The following is a 17,063-nucleotide window of genomic DNA, read 5'->3' as shown; positions in this document are numbered from 1 at the left end:
GCCTAGGTGCTTCTAGACTCAGTTGTGTAAGGACCGTAGGTCTATGAGCTTCAGTATTCAGAAGTTTAAAGGGACTGACAGTAATGGACTTGTGTTTGAATTTCTAGTATAAGCAGCACCCTGATGGATGTGGACAGCACAATCTCCAGTGGACGCTCCACCCCATCCATGAACGGTCTAGGATTATCCAACTCATCAGGCAAAATCATTTCCTACAACTGCTGCTGGGACCAGTGCCAGAACTGCTTCTCCTCCAGCCCTGACCTCGCCGAGCACATCCGTTCTCTTCATGTTGACGGCCAGCGTGGAGGGGTAATCCTTTATTGATCAATCTAACATTGATGGGGGGTTATTTTGCCATCAACTGATGCTAGTACTTGATCTGGAGCATTAAAGCACAACTTAAGCCAAAGCTTTTTTATTTTGTTTTTGATTAGCATGGGGAAGGGTTCAGAGACCTGCATTTTGACCTTCCCTACTACATCCAAAGCTACATGCTGTTAGGCTTTAAACCACCATCTAGCAGCACATAAACTTTTTTCTGCCCTAACTGCATGTAAAAAGTTGTATGAAACCGGCAAGAGGCAATTCCAGTCCCAAAACTGAAAAGTCAGGATGTAGTTGGTCAAAACCGAAATTCAGTTTTGAAAAAATTTGATAATTTTTTTTCTAAGTTTATTATATTCGACTTTTTAAGTATCATTTATTCAAATTAATATGAATTTGTTGGACATTATTTGCACCTTTCTTGGAAAAAATGCACCTTCCTATTGAAAACGCAGCAAGAATGCATAAAAAATGCACCTGTGTTGCGTTCTTGATGCAATTTGAGTCGCATGACCTTTTTTTTTTTTTTTTGGCATAGTGCCTGAAAACCCTATCTTTGGCCTGTAATTTTCAGCGACCGATAATTTTGGTGCGTCACTAATGAGCAGAGGATAACATTTACAGACAATACATCCAATTGGTCGAACTCTAGTGGAATAGAGGCAAGAAAACTCCAGGGATTGCATCTACTGCCAAATAATTTTACTACTGATATTTTACTAGTGATTAAAGAGTCAAAGGGCATTTTCTGTTGCAGGTCAATGCAAAGATGTAGACTTTCTTCGGTAGAACAGTCCAGGTGTCGTTTTAGTTAAAATGAATGAGGGCCTTGCAAAGGTTTTAAGGGCCCCCTATGGAACACCTAATTACTAGGTTGCCATGCCTGCATTAAGATGAGCATTTTTACGCCAATATGGCATTTCTTTAATATAAAACTGTATTTTAAGGCCCCTTCTACATGGGGCGGACTCCGCCGGCTAAGCGGGGAATCTGTCCGCTGATCTTTAGGAGCCCACTGGGCAGATCAACAGGTATTTTCCCTTTCCTCTTCGGTTGTGTTAAAGGGATAAAATAGGGAATGTGCCTTGACTTAAACTTTTAATTTTGAATTGTCTGAATAATATTTTGTCTTGTCACATCCTTTTTCTGCAGGTGTTCGTCTGCTTTTGGAAGGGATGTAAGGTGTACAACACACCCTCCACTAGTCAAAGCTGGCTGCAGCGACACATGTTGACACACAGTGGAGATAAACCCTTCAAGGTAGGATAGTGCTGGAGGCTTCCCTTGCACTGAACATTATGGGAAATAATGCTGCTGTTATCACTTATTTTTTTTTATTTTTTTTGATGAATTGTAGAATGGGAGACCAGTGCTTTTATCTCCATTGTGCTGGTAGTTATCCGTCTGACCGTTTTCTTGACATGTCTTTGCAGTGCGTCGTTGGAGGATGTAATGCCAGCTTTGCCTCGCAAGGAGGTCTTGCCCGCCACGTGCCCACTCACTTCAGTCAGCAGAACTCTTCGAAAATGTCCAGCCACAAGTCCAAAGAGGATTCTCCCTCCAAAGCTGCATTGAATAAGCGAAGGAAACTGAAGAATAGACGGAAACGCACACAACGTAAGTAGATGGTGCAGATTGTACATAGGGGATAGAGCTGGGGTCTGCCATAGAGGGAGGAGGTGTAGTAGCCTGGCCACTGTTGGGGGAGGCTACACATCCTCCCTAATCCTTCTTGGCTCCTATATGGAGCAGAGTAGGTGTAGCAGCATGACCACTGTCGAAGGCTTAAGATCCTCTCTGGTCCGTCTGGTCTCCTCCATAGAGCAGAGGAGCGATTACTGTTAGAAGCTATATTCTGCCTCTTATTAGTGGAGGCACAATATTCTGACCACAGATCCTCTCTGACCCTTCTAGTCTTTTCTGTAGAGCAGAGGAGGCGCAGTATTGTAGCCAGTGATGGAAGCTACAGATCTTCCATAGTCCTTCTGGTCTACACTTTAGAGCCGACCAGGATGTAGTTGCCCAACCACTGCTAGAGGCTACAGATCCTCTTTAAGACCCCTTCCACACTGAGGTGCCCATAGCATCGGCAGTAAAATGCCGCTATTTTTACCGCCAATGCTATGGGCGGATTTGTGGTGCACTTCAGCTGCTAGCGGGATGCATTATAGCCACGCTGTCCCATTGATTTCAATGGGCAGGAGCGGTGGTTGAGCGGTATACACACTGCTCCTTTACCACTCTAAAGATGCGGCTAGCAGGACTTTTTTTACCGTCCTGCTAGCGCAACGCTCCAGTGTGAAAGCCCTCAGGCTTTCACACTGGAGACAATAGAGCAGCACTTTTAGGGCGGATTGCAGGCGCTACTTTTAACGCTATATCTCCTGCAATCCGTCAGGGGGTTTAACCTCTTTTGGTCTCCACTATATTGAGCAGAGAAGGAGCAGCATTGTAATCACTGTTAGAGGATACAGAACCTCTGGTTTCTGATATACAGCAGAGGAGGAGACCTGTTGGGCTACAGATCATTTCTTGTCCTTCTGATCTCCTCTCTAGAACAGAGGAGGAAACATATTATTGGCCACTGTTTTCATGTCCTGGTCCCCTCTGTAGAGCAGAGAAGGAGCAGTATTGTGGCTATGGTTAAAGGCTACAGATCTCTCTGGTCATTTTGGACTCCACTATAGTGCAGTTGAAAGGAAGTGGCCTGACCACTGTTGGAGGCTACAGGTCCTCTCACGTTCTTCTGGTCTCCGCCTAGAGCAGAGTGTGACTACTGTTGGCAACAGATGCTTTGGTCCTTCGGGTCTATCCCTATAGAGCAAATGAGAAGCAGTATTGTGGCCACTGTTGGCAGCTGTAGATCTTCTCTGGTCTGTCATGGGTAGTCCTGGGATCTCTTATTTTGCAGCTTTAGGACAGATGAAGGGTAGGTTACACTGCTATCTCCATTGCCAAAAAGTCCAGGTTCTGTATTAGGGGGAAGCAGTGGAAGTGATTTATATCTTCAGGTACATGGATACCCAGAAGTAATGGAAATATATTCTGTTTATCCTGTTATCATGCCTTGCATACAAAGACACCAGAGCAGTCGCACTTATTCCACTTGTCCTGGGGATAATTATGGCAGGAGTTCATCATATGTACAACATCGCACTTCTCTCTCACAAGGTTATATACTCTGTTTCGCTGAAAATCTTTCTTTGCCTTTTATAACGTTGGGATGATTATATAACATGCAATTGTAAATATAAAAAAATGTTATTTTATTCCCTTAGATGATTTTTACATAATGAAGAAATCAACATTTGTTTCTCAGTTCTATCTCAAAAATTCTACAAATGTCTTTTCTATTACACTGTAGCTTCACCCGTTTCTGGGTGTTGGGGTTAAAGGTCAAATGTTTACATCTAAAAAAAAACAAACGTTTCAAATATTACATTATTTGTGCTATTAATTTCCACAATGGATGCAGCAGCTGTTGTGTGTTTCCACACCAAATCACATGAAAATAAAAACTCTCCGCAACCAAAATCAAAAGTGCATCAAATTGAGCATATAGAAATTCATATACAAACACCACATGTATAAAACATATGTGAACAAATATATTCTACGTTATGTCAGTGTCTACTGAAACCTACTGAAACCATTCAAAGTATATTTATTCTATATATTATATTTTTTCTGTGAATATTTTAAATATGGCTGTTCTGTCCCCCTCTATATAAATCTATAATAAAGTGCACAGCCTATAATTAAAGTGCTTGTAAACCTTCCTTTTTAAACAAAATCTAATTAAATAACAAACATGTCTATACTTGCATGCGCTGTGCAGTGGTTTTGCACAGAGCAGCCCTGATTCTCCTCTTTTAGGGTCCCCTGCCAGTGCCCCAGGCCCCTTTTCCTCGGGTGCCCCCACAGAAGGCCACTTTCCCTAGGTGCACCCATGCGTGCCTACTCCCGAGTCCCGCTGCTGCGTCCATTGACGCAGACAGCGGGACTGTGAGGAGCGTGCGCCTGGAGCCGCAGTGCTCGGGCGCATCCCAATAAGCATATATTGATTGGTTTACAATATAGCGTCTACAAACTATGGTATATATTTATGGATTGTTTATATATATATATATATATAGAGAGAGAGAGAGAGAGAGAGAGAATGTGTATGTTTTATATATATATATATATATATATATATATATTCATGTATATAGAGCGAGAGAGAATATCATAGATAGATTATCTCTCTATGATATTCTCTCTCTCATTTTTTTTATATATAGATAGATAGATAGATGAGAGAGAGTCATTCTGATCCGGTGACACTAATACAGTAATCGGTGCTAAAATTATCTAATGACACTGGCTGGGAAGGGGTTAAACCATCAGGGCGATCAAAGGGTTTACTGTGTGCCTAGCCAGTGTTTTTGTGTACTGTAAATGCTACTTTTACTAGGGGAAGAGATGGATTTTTAGTCCCTGCTTTGCAGAAACACAAAATCTATTCCTTGCCCCCTGTTAGAACAAAAAACTCTGCTTTGTTTACATAGACAGAGCTCCTTTCCAGAGTCTCTGCTCCGACAATCAGTGGGTGCTGGCAGACATTGAGTGCCCTGGCAGCAGACGGTCACAGTAGAAGTATAATCACAGCAGAAGAGGCCTGGTAGTGGACGGTCCCCCCCCTGCACAGGCGGGAGTGCAGGATCACGTATGTATACGTGATCCATCGCAGAGTAGCAGTAAAACTGCTATAGGGCGGTCAGCAAGTGGTTAAAATAACACACCCTCAATGGTTTCATTAAACTTAGGAGTGATATATACCGTATTTATCGTCGTATAACGCGCACCCCAATTTTAGAGGGAAGTTTCAGGAAAAAAAAACGTTGTGTTAAATTTTGTGGTCAGTATCCATCTGCAGCCTCAATGCAGCCTAATCTGTTCCCATCTCCAGTCTATGTGCCAATCTCCAGTAATCCAAAAGTGTCACTCACTGTGGGTGCTCTGTTGGTCCAGATGGTGGTGGACTGGGGTCGCTGTTGTCCCTGCCTCTGTCAGCGGCGGTGGGAGATCGTATTCCTCCGGTGCTGTGGAGAGGGGGACAGCGTTCCGTGAAGCACAGTGGTCACTTCCGGGTACTGATCGCGGTAGGATACACAGTCCCGCCTCCGCCATCGGCACTGGACCAGCTCTTGTGATTGATAGAACACTGGTCCAATGCCAGTGGCGGAAGCGGGACTGTGTTAGAGCCGAGTAAACAGGAGAGATGGCTCGTGAATTCCGGCGACACTCGGCACTATCGGCGTATAACGCGCACCCGTGATTTCCCCCCTATTTTCAGGGGGGGAAAGTGCGCGGTATACGTTGATAAATACGGTAATAATTTATTTTTTCACATTGGTTTTATACGTGTGGTGTTTGTTTGTATGAATGTATATATGCTTAATTTGATGCACTTTTGGCTTGGTTGTGCAGAGTTTATATATTCAAATGTTTACATCTGATTTTTATTTGCAGCTGATTGAAATGAAATCTTTAACATGTCAGCTTTATCTACAGCATGGTCAGGGTTGTGTGCCAAAAATTTTGGCAGGTCACTACATGTTTTCTGGTGGGAAGGAAGCGGGGAGGTAATTGCCAGGGTGGCCCCTGCATTCTCTGTAATGGTCTGGGTTGGGTTTCCTCCATGCTGGCTGACAGTTCCCGCCTCCATAGGCACCTTTGGCTTTGTCCAAACTGGTCCATAGTACTGTATAATATATCCAGTACAAATTGTGGATCTGGGAGTCAACTCCATTGGGTTCTGGTTGGTAATAAACAGATTTTGCAGTCCCAGTGTAGTTGATCGATCAGTTAGTTTTAATCTTTCTAATCGATGAGTGTGCTGAAATCTCCTGGACAGATGGGACGAGATAACATCTCTACAAACTGTGAGTTCCCTTTATAACCTACCCCTTAAAGGGACCGTCATATCCCGTTACTGTGTATTTTCTTCCATCTTGTGGGTTTATATCAGACGAAGCCACAGTGCACTCTTTGTGCAGCAGAAATCCATGTTGTTTATACACAATATATACAAAGTGATCGTTGCATAAGGTGGGCCATTGTATTGGGTACATAAAGTGATGATATCCAGCATTTTATAGCCGTCTGCCGAAGCCCAACTCTCTAAATGCACTTTACTGCTTAAAATGGAACTTTACTCATAACAACTTGATAACTATTAATGTTCTTTATCAAGGAACATAATATAATAATAATTATGCCAGAAAAATTAGGGTGTGCTGTAAATTTCCTCTGGCATTGCTTCTTGTACATTTTTCCCCGAGGCTGCCATTTTGCCGGAGCCCAGAGCAGTTACTTATCTGAGATCTCTCTCCTTTTCTTCGTCTCAAAAAATGACACATTCTGCAATTCTATATGTAGTTCCAGCCTTGACTGCATGTCTTGGCTCAGCAAAGGGGGGAAGTGCAGGAGCTGCAGAGCGATCGGATTCACAGTGCTGCCAAGGGAGAACAAAATCATGAAGATCAGACACTCTCCCCAGCAGCAGCAGTCTCTTCTGTCCTCTCTCTCCTGCTTTTCTCTCCCCCTAATCAGCACAGGCTGTCTGTTTCCTGTGGTTTCTTCCAACCCCTCAACAGCAGAATGTGCTATGCGGTCAGCAGATCGCCCTCTAGTGACTGCTTTGGTGCTCTGATTCTCGGCAAAGTGCCAAGAATAAAGGACAACCGAGGCTGCGCAGAAAAGGATGAGCAAGTGAACTACTGGGTTTTAAACCGCGTGGGTACTTAAGCAATGTGTCAATACTTAAATTTCTGATGAAGGTTCCACTTTAAAGCAGATTTCCGAATTGTGTTTAGTAAACTTCAGCAACTAAACTTTGTTCTTGTTTTTACCTAAAATTGCAGGATTTTTTTTAATGAACTGAACGTTTTTAGATCCTGTTGAGGATCTGAGATCACATACTTTCTCAATTTGTACGTCGGGGGGGATTCGGACAAAGGTGAACTGTTATCGAACACCATTTAGACAAATCTCCTTCACAATTGTTAGTAAAGCCAAGATGTTGCAGTATGTTTGAGGTCTAGTAGGTTATGATGTAAAGATCTTGGCTGGGGAGGTGACGACTGAATGCTTTGTGCTGTTTTTCGCTAAATAAAGTACTAAATTAAACTCAGGATCTCAGCTGTAGATTGTAGATTTCTAGAAAATCAATCCAGTGTGCCATATTTATCTTTAAATACAATCTTCATAGGAAGAGCTGACTCCTGCCGGAGATCGCAGCCATCTTCTAGAGAAAGAGGTATTCATAGCCACAATCATTTCTCATTTTCCTGCAGTGCCCTGTCCACTGTCCTGCTTCTATTGGTAGAATCTGACTTGTTTTTTACTTTGCAGCCCGACCACATGACTTCTTTGATGCTCAAACGCTGGACGCCATTCGCCATCGTGCCATTTGCTTTAACTTGGCAGCCCAGATCGAATCATTAGGGAAGGGGAACAGCGTGGTCTTTCACAGCATGGTGAGTGAAACGGGCAGTGCTGTTCTGCTTTGGTTAGCTTACATTAGGGTCGCCACTCGCTGTTCAGCTTGTATAGATGGATCTTGTCACACATAGCCTTTTGCATTTGAACATTAGACTCTCAAACACGGCTTTTTAACAGAAAAAGACTGAGCTTTGCTGCATCTCGGACTGGCTGCATCAAAGAAGCACAAAGCAGGTCAAATGCAGCCTCAGAACTGTCATCTACATTGATAAAAAATGAGAATATTCTGCCCATGGTTGGTCTGCACCTCAAGCAGAAGAATGCCTATCTACATAATCCCTTATACAGAGGCAACATCCAAAAACTAGGGGAGGATTGTTAAAGCCAATAAAAAGGGAACAAAAAGTCTCTGCAATAGATTTGTAGTATTTTGTGTAACTTTTTCCTTTATTTGTTTCCCCCATACGTTGAATTTTGGTGAAAATATCTGTTAAACCTGCCTGTGAATTCCTCCTGCCTAATGGTGGTGGTGGCAACAATTTGTGGGCTTATCTGCCCTCTGCAGCATTGCCACTGCTTGGTGCGTATTCTCCAAACGATTAAAAAAAAAAGTACAGTCTACAGATTCCTCTGCTCTCTGTTCCAAATGGCCTGAGTGGTGGGAGGGACCCGTCTTCCCTTCCATTAATTGCAATGACAAGTGCTACTGTCAGTAATACACTCGCACCCACCCCAGGGCATCAGGTCATGCCGCTGGTATCATGGGCAGCTGGGAACTTGATGGAGTGAGTAGGAGTGTCTGACTAGCTCCTCCTGTTCTTGCCATTCACTGCAGTGCAAAGTGGTTCCACTCGCCACCCGAGTCATTCAGATACAGAGAGTCTTGTGACCTGAGACAGAAGCACCGGATAAAGGTATTTTAGAATTATTTCTGCTTTCTAGTTTAAGAATACAATTCTTAACCTACATTTTGTGAAAACAGCATTTCAGTTTTACAATCCAAATTGCTGTCCATGGTTTCTGTAGGCAGCGATGTTTAAATGACTCCTCACAAAGGCCTGAAACGATTCCTTTGTGTGTTCCACATGTTGGAATGAATGCCACTGTGACAATACAAAGGCAGATGGCACTAGCAGGTCTGCGCCCCCCTCAAAAATCTGATCCTTTTTCTTACCTCTGGAAATGTGTGGCTGTGGTGGTACACATGCACCGAATGATCACTGATCTACAATGTTGGAAAGTCTCTGACATACGATGATAAAAAGGTGATACCCTTAAATCCACGGCGGTAGCACTGTTGCATCTGTTTCCTAGCTTAAAGCGGGGTCCCGGGCATAATTTTTTTTTTTTTTTTGCAAGCTAAAATGAATCGCATTAGATAGTCCCTAAAACCTATTAATGGCTCCCCAATCGTTCCAGAAATAATTGAAAACTCGCCTTATATCCTCCAGCTCATGTTGTGGCCGTATCCATCATATGTGTGGGCATTTTTCTTCCTGGTTTTCAGGGAGAGGTGCATGCTGGGCAATTTTTTTTTTTGGCACAGTAATGCCCAGAGACTCCTGGGAGCTCTGACCCCATGAATCTGCTGGTGTCTGCTGGTGAATATTACATCAGATGTATATAAGCTTATATAGCCTGTTATACCATTGCACATGGACTGTTCATTACAGTGCTGAAGTTGATCTCTAATAAAAAAGGATTGTTTTTCCCAATAATTCATTTTCCTATATTTTTTCTCTCAACACTATTTGGGTTATTTTACATTGTGGATATCCACGAGTGTTTTCCTGGGAAATGAGTGTCATCATTTCCCAGGAGGCAATGGGGTCTTAGGACAGGAAGTTGAACCACCTAGGACCAGGAACTAGGCAGATTACTAAATCTGCCTAGTAACAGCCAGATAGAAGTTGGTAAAAAAAAATCTGTTAATAGTTCATTTTTAGGGTGGCATTCCGCTTTAAGCTGGCCATACATTATACAATTTTCGTATTCACTTTCCTTTAGATTTACCCTCAACTATGTAATGTAAGGGCCTACCTGATTGCATACAAATTGAGTGTTTAGGTGTGACCTCCATATTATATGGTTAATAATGTAGGGCCAGCTTAAGGAAATGTCTTTGCTAGTACTTCTAACACTCCCCTCCCCTCAGACTGACAATTCTGCTCTCCAAATCTGCCCACTGTGCCCCTTCATCCAGAGTGGTGTCTATAATACAGGAGATGTTACTGGCCGCCAGATCACCAGGGAAAAACCGAGGGGGAGATGGTCTAAACAAATAATAATAAAGAAACCTAGTACAGTTACTACATCTAATGATTGGTAAGCTGCTGTATAGTACACGTTAGGTTTTGGGTTTAATACTGCTTTAAGAGACCCTGTCATTCACATCTTTAAAACTATCCCCCCTATACTCCCCTTAGTTACACTTTATAAAGTTGTACATTGTTCTGAATTCCTCCAATGTTCTAAATGTGAAATTTTCTTCCAGGTGATTGCAAAAAGAAAAGAAGATTCTGGAAAGGTGAAGTTGTTGCTGCACTGGACCCCAGAAGACATGTGAGTCAGTGACGGTTATCTGCCTTCTGTGACTGTCTCATGCTGAGCACGTCTGTGACTGTCCCCTCCTATGTTCTGTCTCATGCTGAGCACGTCTGTGACTGTCCCCTCCTATGTTCTGTCTCATGCTGAGCACGTCTGTGACTGTCCCCTCCTATGTTCTGTCTCATGCTGAGCACGTCTGTGACTGTCCCCTCCTATGTTCTGTCTCATGCTGAGCACGTCTGTGACTGTCCCCTCCTATGTTCTGTCTCATGCTGAGCACGTCTGTGACTGTCCCCTCCTATGTTCTGTCTCATGCTGAGCACGTCTGTGACTGTCCCCTCCTATGTTCTGTCTCATGCTGAGCACGTCTGTGACTGTCCCCTCCTATGTTCTGTCTCATGCTGAGCACGTCTGTGACTGTCCCCTCCTATGTTCTGTCTCATGCTGAGCACGTCTGTGACTGTCCCCTCCTATGTTCTGTCTCATGCTGAGCACGTCTGTGACTGTCCCATCCTATGTTCTGTCTCATGCTGAGCACGTCTGTGACTGTCCCCTCCTATGTTCTGTCTCATGCTGAGCACGTCTGTGACTGTCCCCTCCTATGTTCTGTCTCATGCTGAGCACATCTGTGACTGTCCCCTCCTATGTTCTGTCTCATGCTGAGCACATCTGTGACTGTCCCCTCCTATGTTCTGTCTCATGCTGAGCACGTCTGTGACTGTCCCCTCCTATGTTCTGTCTCATGCTGAGCACGTCTGTGACTGTCCCCTCCTATGTTCTGTCTCATGCTGAGCACGTCTGTGACTGTCCCCTCCTATGTTCTGTCTCATGCTGAGCACGTCTGTGACTGTCCCCTCCTATGTTCTGTCTCATGCTGAGCACGTCTGTGACTGTCCCCTCCTATGTTCTGTCTCATGCTGAGCACGTCTGTGACTGTCCCCTCCTATGTTCTGTCTCATGCTGAGCACGTCTGTGACTGTCCCCTCCTATGTTCTGTCTCATGCTGAGCACATCTGTGACTGTCCCCTTCTATCACTGTCCTGTGACTGTCCCCTTCTATCACTGTCCTGTGAACGTCTGTGACTGTACCCTATGGCACAAGACAATCAGATATTCCCCAAAGCCCACTTCCCAATGAAGGGGCATCCTCGCTCCTAAGAGTGTGAGGATGTCTGTTTAGTTGTCCCCTCTCTGGGTCTTGGACTTCGAAGACTTGTGAATTCAGTGGGTGGTTTCAGAGGTATTCTCTGGTCAGGGAGCTCTGAGAACTGAGCTATCAGCAGTGTTTGACTGCTCAGTTCTCAGCCGTAGAACCTGTGGGGGACAGATGCAGCATCTGATCGATGCGGCATCCACCTAGGTAAGTATAATTCTAAAATAAAAAAATCCCATACTTCTCTTTTAACCAATTGTCCACGGGAGGACGTCATATGACGTCCTCGACTTTGTGCGGTGATATCTGAATGATGCCTGCAGCTACAGGCGATTCTGTGCGCGATAAGAACTATCAAAGCGGCGATTCCGCCGCTTGATCGTTCTTATAGGCAGCAGGAGGGGACGCCCCCCCCCCTCTCCCGCCGCCATCCGGTGCTTCTCAGGGCTCTCCCGTGCCATCGGGGGCCCGGAGAGCGAATCGGTCGGCGCTGCCTGGAAAGCATAGAGATGACTGGTGACCAAATGGTCACCAGTCATCTCTATGATCGTTGGAGGCCCAGGCGCAACGTTATGACGTCACGCCCGGTACCCGGAAGTAAACAAAGCTGCAATCGCGGCTGTCGGCATGTGATCAGTGATTTTTCTTTTTTTTCACTGATTTCATGCTTGTAAGCCTGGAAGAGACATGTGGGGTCTTATTGACCCCACATCTCTGCATAAAGAGGACCTGTCACACTGATTCCTATTACAAGGGTATTGTGTTTGGCCACACTAAAATGCATTTTTCCTGAAAATTTGCATTTGATAAGCTGTTGTGCTAAGGCTTCTGCTTTCAGAAAATATATAATGGTTGGGGGCTCTCAATTTTGTAGCAAAAAAATGCTGATTTTTAACACAAACAATATGTGAGAAATGCCAAAATTTGTTTGTATGGAGAGTCGTTAATGGTTGAGAAAAAGTAAAACATTTTTGTACTTCATTTTTTTTTTTTTTTTTTTTGGGGGGGGGGGGGAGTCCATTGAGGGACACAGATCCTGCTCCCCTGTGTTTGTTGCGCTTTCCCTTAGTACTGCTTTCCCCAAAGCTGAGGCCTGCTGCGTAGACCAGGGGGTTATACAGGAACTGGCCTGCAGACTCCCAACCCCCTGTAGGCACCAGTCTCTGAATACCTGTGTCCCTCAAAAGATTCCAAGAAAGATTTTATGACAAGTGCTAAAACTGTATAATTTCTTTCTTCGGGTGTCGGAAATGAGACCGTAAATTTGCATGTTGACCAAAACAAACCGTTTTTAGATGTTGTTGCCATGTACACAGATTGTATTGGATTACGCTGTATGATTTGAATTGTACCTTCCTTGTAGCCTCCCGGATGTCTGGGTGAACGAAACAGAATGGCACCAGTTGAAGACCAAGGTTGTCCACCTATCCAAACTCCCGAGCGACACCGCGCTGCTCTTGGACCCCAACATATACAGGTCAGTCACTATGCACATTCCCTGCTCACACGCTTCACATGTCAAGTGTAAATGTTTGTCTCTTAATCTACAAAGTATTGTTTGATGCTTTTTGTGCTTGATGTACAGAAATCCTAATAAAAGGATGGCACACAGTGGATCACTGAAAGATCACTGCTTTTAAGAACCCATCCTGGTTTGTATACAATCTTTTATTTTTTTTACTATAAATGTGTGATAATTCCAGATGCCTTAGCTGGTAAACCAATATCAACTGTTTGTTCCTGATTTCTTTGGCCATTGCCTCCTGCTAGAGTAATGTGCCCTATTTTTTGCCCAGATGGGGAGGTGGCGCATACACAGAGCAACTCCCCCAGGAGAATTGGGGCTCATTCATATCTTCCCATTTTGGTAAAATGTCTATTTTCTGATCCCCGGCTGATCAGTCACAAGTGTCCTTTTGTCCTTGTTATCTAGTCTGCTAGTAGATTGACAGATAACAACCTTGACAATAGTTTCTCAGTGGTTTAATTTCTCCATCTGCAATCTCTAGTGTATCTGAACTCGAGAAGAAAAATGTCATATTGCCCCTTGCCTGTCCTTTTGATGTGGTGGCTTCGTTGGATTTTTTTTTTTTTTTTTTTTTCTGGCTTTATTCCTATTTTTACCCTGGTGATTTTACCAGTAACACTTCTTTTTCTAGGCTGGCAACAATCGCTCACTGCATTATGCAGAAGCAGCATTGTCACTACAGATCACCTCACTTTGTTAAAGGGGGAGGTGTTCTGTAGTGCACAGAGGGAGACCTGGGCAGGACGGATAACACTGAGAAAAGCAGAGATTTCTGGCAGGTTAAAAGTTTATTTGGTACTTGCCGACCGCCTAACTGTAAATGTACATCATGGATTTTACCTTAAATACTGGGGTTATGGCAGCAGCTAGTTGCCATAACCCCGGTATCATATTTTGTATTTAATTTTTTTTTGTTAGGAGGCCAGCTTTCAGATAAAAGTGGTCCCAGCGGCAGGAGAGTTTTTTTGGGTGACGGGTGCAGCAAGTTGGTTGTTTACCAGACCTGACGGTAAACTCGGAAGCGGTCCCATTCGGCAGATGCCCTTGGAGGACTAAAGCAACCTCCGACGTCCCTTTCAGTTCTCGGGCCATTAACCTTTTTTAATTTTGGACTTTAAACAAATTACTTTTTTGACCGAGGACCTGTAATGTTTTTTTTCTATTATAAGGAATGTTCACATTCCTTGTAATAGGAATCAAAGTAATTAAAGGGTCAGTGTAAAAATAGAATAAAAATCGATCCCTCAATGCCTGTGCGCAGAAGTGAACGCATATGCAAGTCTGTTAAAGTAAATTGAGAAAAAAATGGACTTACTGGCAGGATCAACAAGTGGAAATGAAAGGGGAAAAACTGGTAAATTGCAATTTAATTTTGGTTTTAATACAGCTATAACAAAATAAGCCTTTAGCCTATAAGGTGGCAGTGTTCACCTGTTTAATGCTGTAATTTGAAACCACAATTGCAATATTAAAAAAAATTACATTTTTTTTTAATACTGTTTTTCTTTCTTTTCTCTTAAACAGTGCACCATATGCCCTCAAAAAATATTTTAAAAAAAAAACAATTTTATGTATAGAAAATTAACTTGAAAATTGAACTGATTAAATTTGCCCAGGGCATCTAGACCTCAATGACCTTGAAGCATAAAAGCATAATATGATTGCTAACTTCCAGAGCAAATCACGAAGGGCTGCCAACATACCAAGCAGATTAGACGAGATCCATCTGGAACTTGTGGTGTTCCTGATTTTCTGTCTCCTTCACTGATATGTTGACTGGGGGGGGGGGGGGGGATTGAGCAGGTGACGGCTGACCCCCAGCTTACATCCTACACAGTGGCCTTGATGGGAGCCCTGTATGCTGACAAGGTTACATTGTTGAATGTCTTAACTGTTTTGTGATGAGGGACTGCAAACCTCTGTACCAGTTTCTGCACATGTGGCAAGCCTGAATCTGCCAGTCCCTGCTGACATTCCAGTATCTTGTGTTTCAGAGCCGTGCCACAGGAGCATCCTAGGAGAAGATAACGGCAGATGGCACCAGAGAAGCAGCACAGTCTTCACCACTGAGAAACATTTTGATTGGAAAATTGCACATTTGCTTAATCCTTGTCCCGCCAGTCTTTGATTGCAGTGTACACTGATTGTAACATTTGTGTTGTGGGGTATAAATGTTGACTTCTTGCTTATCTCTCCTCCCTGATTTGCCATGTCAGGCCGTGCATGGTGGCCGCCCTCGTCTAATGTAACTTGTGCTGTGATATCATTTTATCCCAGTTTATGGCGGATGTCCTCTTGTACTGGCTTAATTTGCTGACCAGTATGTTCCATCTGAACCATTCACTGTGTCACAGCGGTCACAGCCCAGTAAATGATCCCCAATAATGTATCTGCTGGGGGCGCCCAAATTCCCCCCCAACAATCCTGACAACAATCATGGGAATCAGAAAGATGTACTTTAATGACCTATAAAATATAACGCACCAAAGTCAGACATGATATCTGCTGAAATAACTATATTTTTTTTTACGAAGAAAACTGAAAATCAGGCTTATTTACTGGTCCTGTCCAAACGTTGGAGCGGTTTGTGCATCCCTTGTAAATAATCCCGAAGATTTGTAATATATTTTTATATTATGAACTTTACCTTTCTGTAGATTTTGTTTTTAGAAGCATGAGAATTACTGTACATATCTGGGAATCATAAAGTCCATTTTGTTAGGCCAGGTTTCCCTTTTATAATGAAAGAAGCACCTTTTTGTAACAATAAAAATGTCCCTACAAACTAATACTGTCTTGTGTTGTGGGTGGAAACGCTGCACAGCTAATGGGGACTTGGATGATGTCCCTGCATTTTACGGTAGGGCACTCTGTGTTATCTCCCTCTGTATTCTATAAGGGGAAATGACGCACATGGGGCAGTTTATGAATTCTTCTGCTTTGTGATGTTACCACCTCCGCCTGTCACTGTCCCATCTGCGTTTTTTCCCTTTTCTTTAGTGAAAGCACTTCCAATGACTCAGACTTGTATACTGTCTTTAGGGCACCATGAGATGCCTTGATTCTGATGTAGCTATTTGTTTATGTATTTGTACTTCTATCATGGTACGATGGCACCTTGGTGGAATATTTTTTTTTTTTTTAATTTTTACAATAAAATATTAGAAAAAAGTAGTGTTGTGTGATGTAATTCCTTTACACTCTGCGTACTGGAACACTAAACATTGGTGTGTCTGCTAATCATCTTTCTACAGTCCATCACAGGAAGTGCTAAACATAGCAGACACAGACTTCTACCAGCTGCTGGGAGAGGAATGGGTTAAATAAAAGTGTAATTCTGTCTAAAAATGTATTTTCTTTCTTGTCCATTAACCGCTTGCCGTCCGTATAACGTCATATGACGTCGCAGACTTTGAGCGGTGATATCTGAATGATTTCTGCAGCTACAGACATCATTCATAGATCATCTTTTAGAGCCGGCAATTCTCTTCACCATAAGAACGATCATAGCAGCTTCAGCCATTTGATCGTTTTTATAGGCGACGAGAAGTGTCACTCTTCCTCCGGTGCTTCTCCCGGCTTTCCCCTGCTATCGGCAAACTGGACAAGGAACCTACCGGCCCTGAATGCTGACATAGAGATTTCCAGCCGGCCAGATTGTCCCCGGAGTCTCTATGATCGTTCAGAGTCCTGCCACGATGTTATGACGTCACGCCCGGCCTCTACATTCGAAAGAAAATTCCGCCTCGGCTGGGAAGCTGAGATCTTCCCCCCTTTTTTTATTTCAGGTTTCAGCCTAGAGGTGAGATCTGGGGACTTATTGACCCCCAGATCTCACTGTAAAGAGTACCAGTCCAGCACTGTTCCTATTACAAGGGATGTGTACATTCCTTGTTATAGGAATAAAAGTGATAAAAAGTATCAAAATAGAAAAGTAAAATGAACAATACATTTTTTCTTTTTTTAAAGTGCCCCTGTCCCCGTGCTCACTCGCAGAAGCGAATGCAGAGGTAAGTCGCC

At 43.4% G+C, this 17,063-nt stretch overlaps 1 protein-coding gene across 4 annotated transcripts in view; it reads left to right on the top strand.

Moving 5' to 3' along the window:
* Positions 1–15,832, top strand: part of AEBP2 (AE binding protein 2) — a 35,185-nt gene extending 19,353 nt beyond the window's left edge. For 2 of the 4 annotated variants that reach the window (XM_040345461.1, XM_040345464.1), the window contains 9 exons: positions 108–312; positions 1,480–1,587; positions 1,761–1,944; positions 7,583–7,630; positions 7,726–7,850; positions 10,310–10,377; positions 12,879–12,992; positions 13,101–13,167; positions 15,038–15,832. In XM_040345461.1, the coding sequence (XP_040201395.1) occupies positions 108–312; positions 1,480–1,587; positions 1,761–1,944; positions 7,583–7,630; positions 7,726–7,850; positions 10,310–10,377; positions 12,879–12,992; positions 13,101–13,155 (907 nt within the window). In that variant the 3' untranslated portion in view covers positions 13,156–13,167; positions 15,038–15,832. The remainder of the gene's footprint in view (positions 1–107; positions 313–1,479; positions 1,588–1,760; positions 1,945–7,582; positions 7,631–7,725; positions 7,851–10,309; positions 10,378–12,878; positions 12,993–13,100; positions 13,168–15,037) is intronic. The other 2 variants (XM_040345463.1, XM_040345462.1) reach the window with 2 other exon arrangements.
* Positions 15,833–17,063: the final 1,231 nt, after the last annotated feature.

This window comes from Rana temporaria, chromosome 3 (genome assembly GCF_905171775.1).
Source record: "Rana temporaria chromosome 3, aRanTem1.1, whole genome shotgun sequence".
NCBI classification, from domain to species: Eukaryota; Metazoa; Chordata; class Amphibia; order Anura; family Ranidae; genus Rana; species Rana temporaria.
The sequence above is the reverse complement of the archived record's forward strand: the minus strand, read 5'-3'. Positions and strand labels throughout refer to the sequence as shown.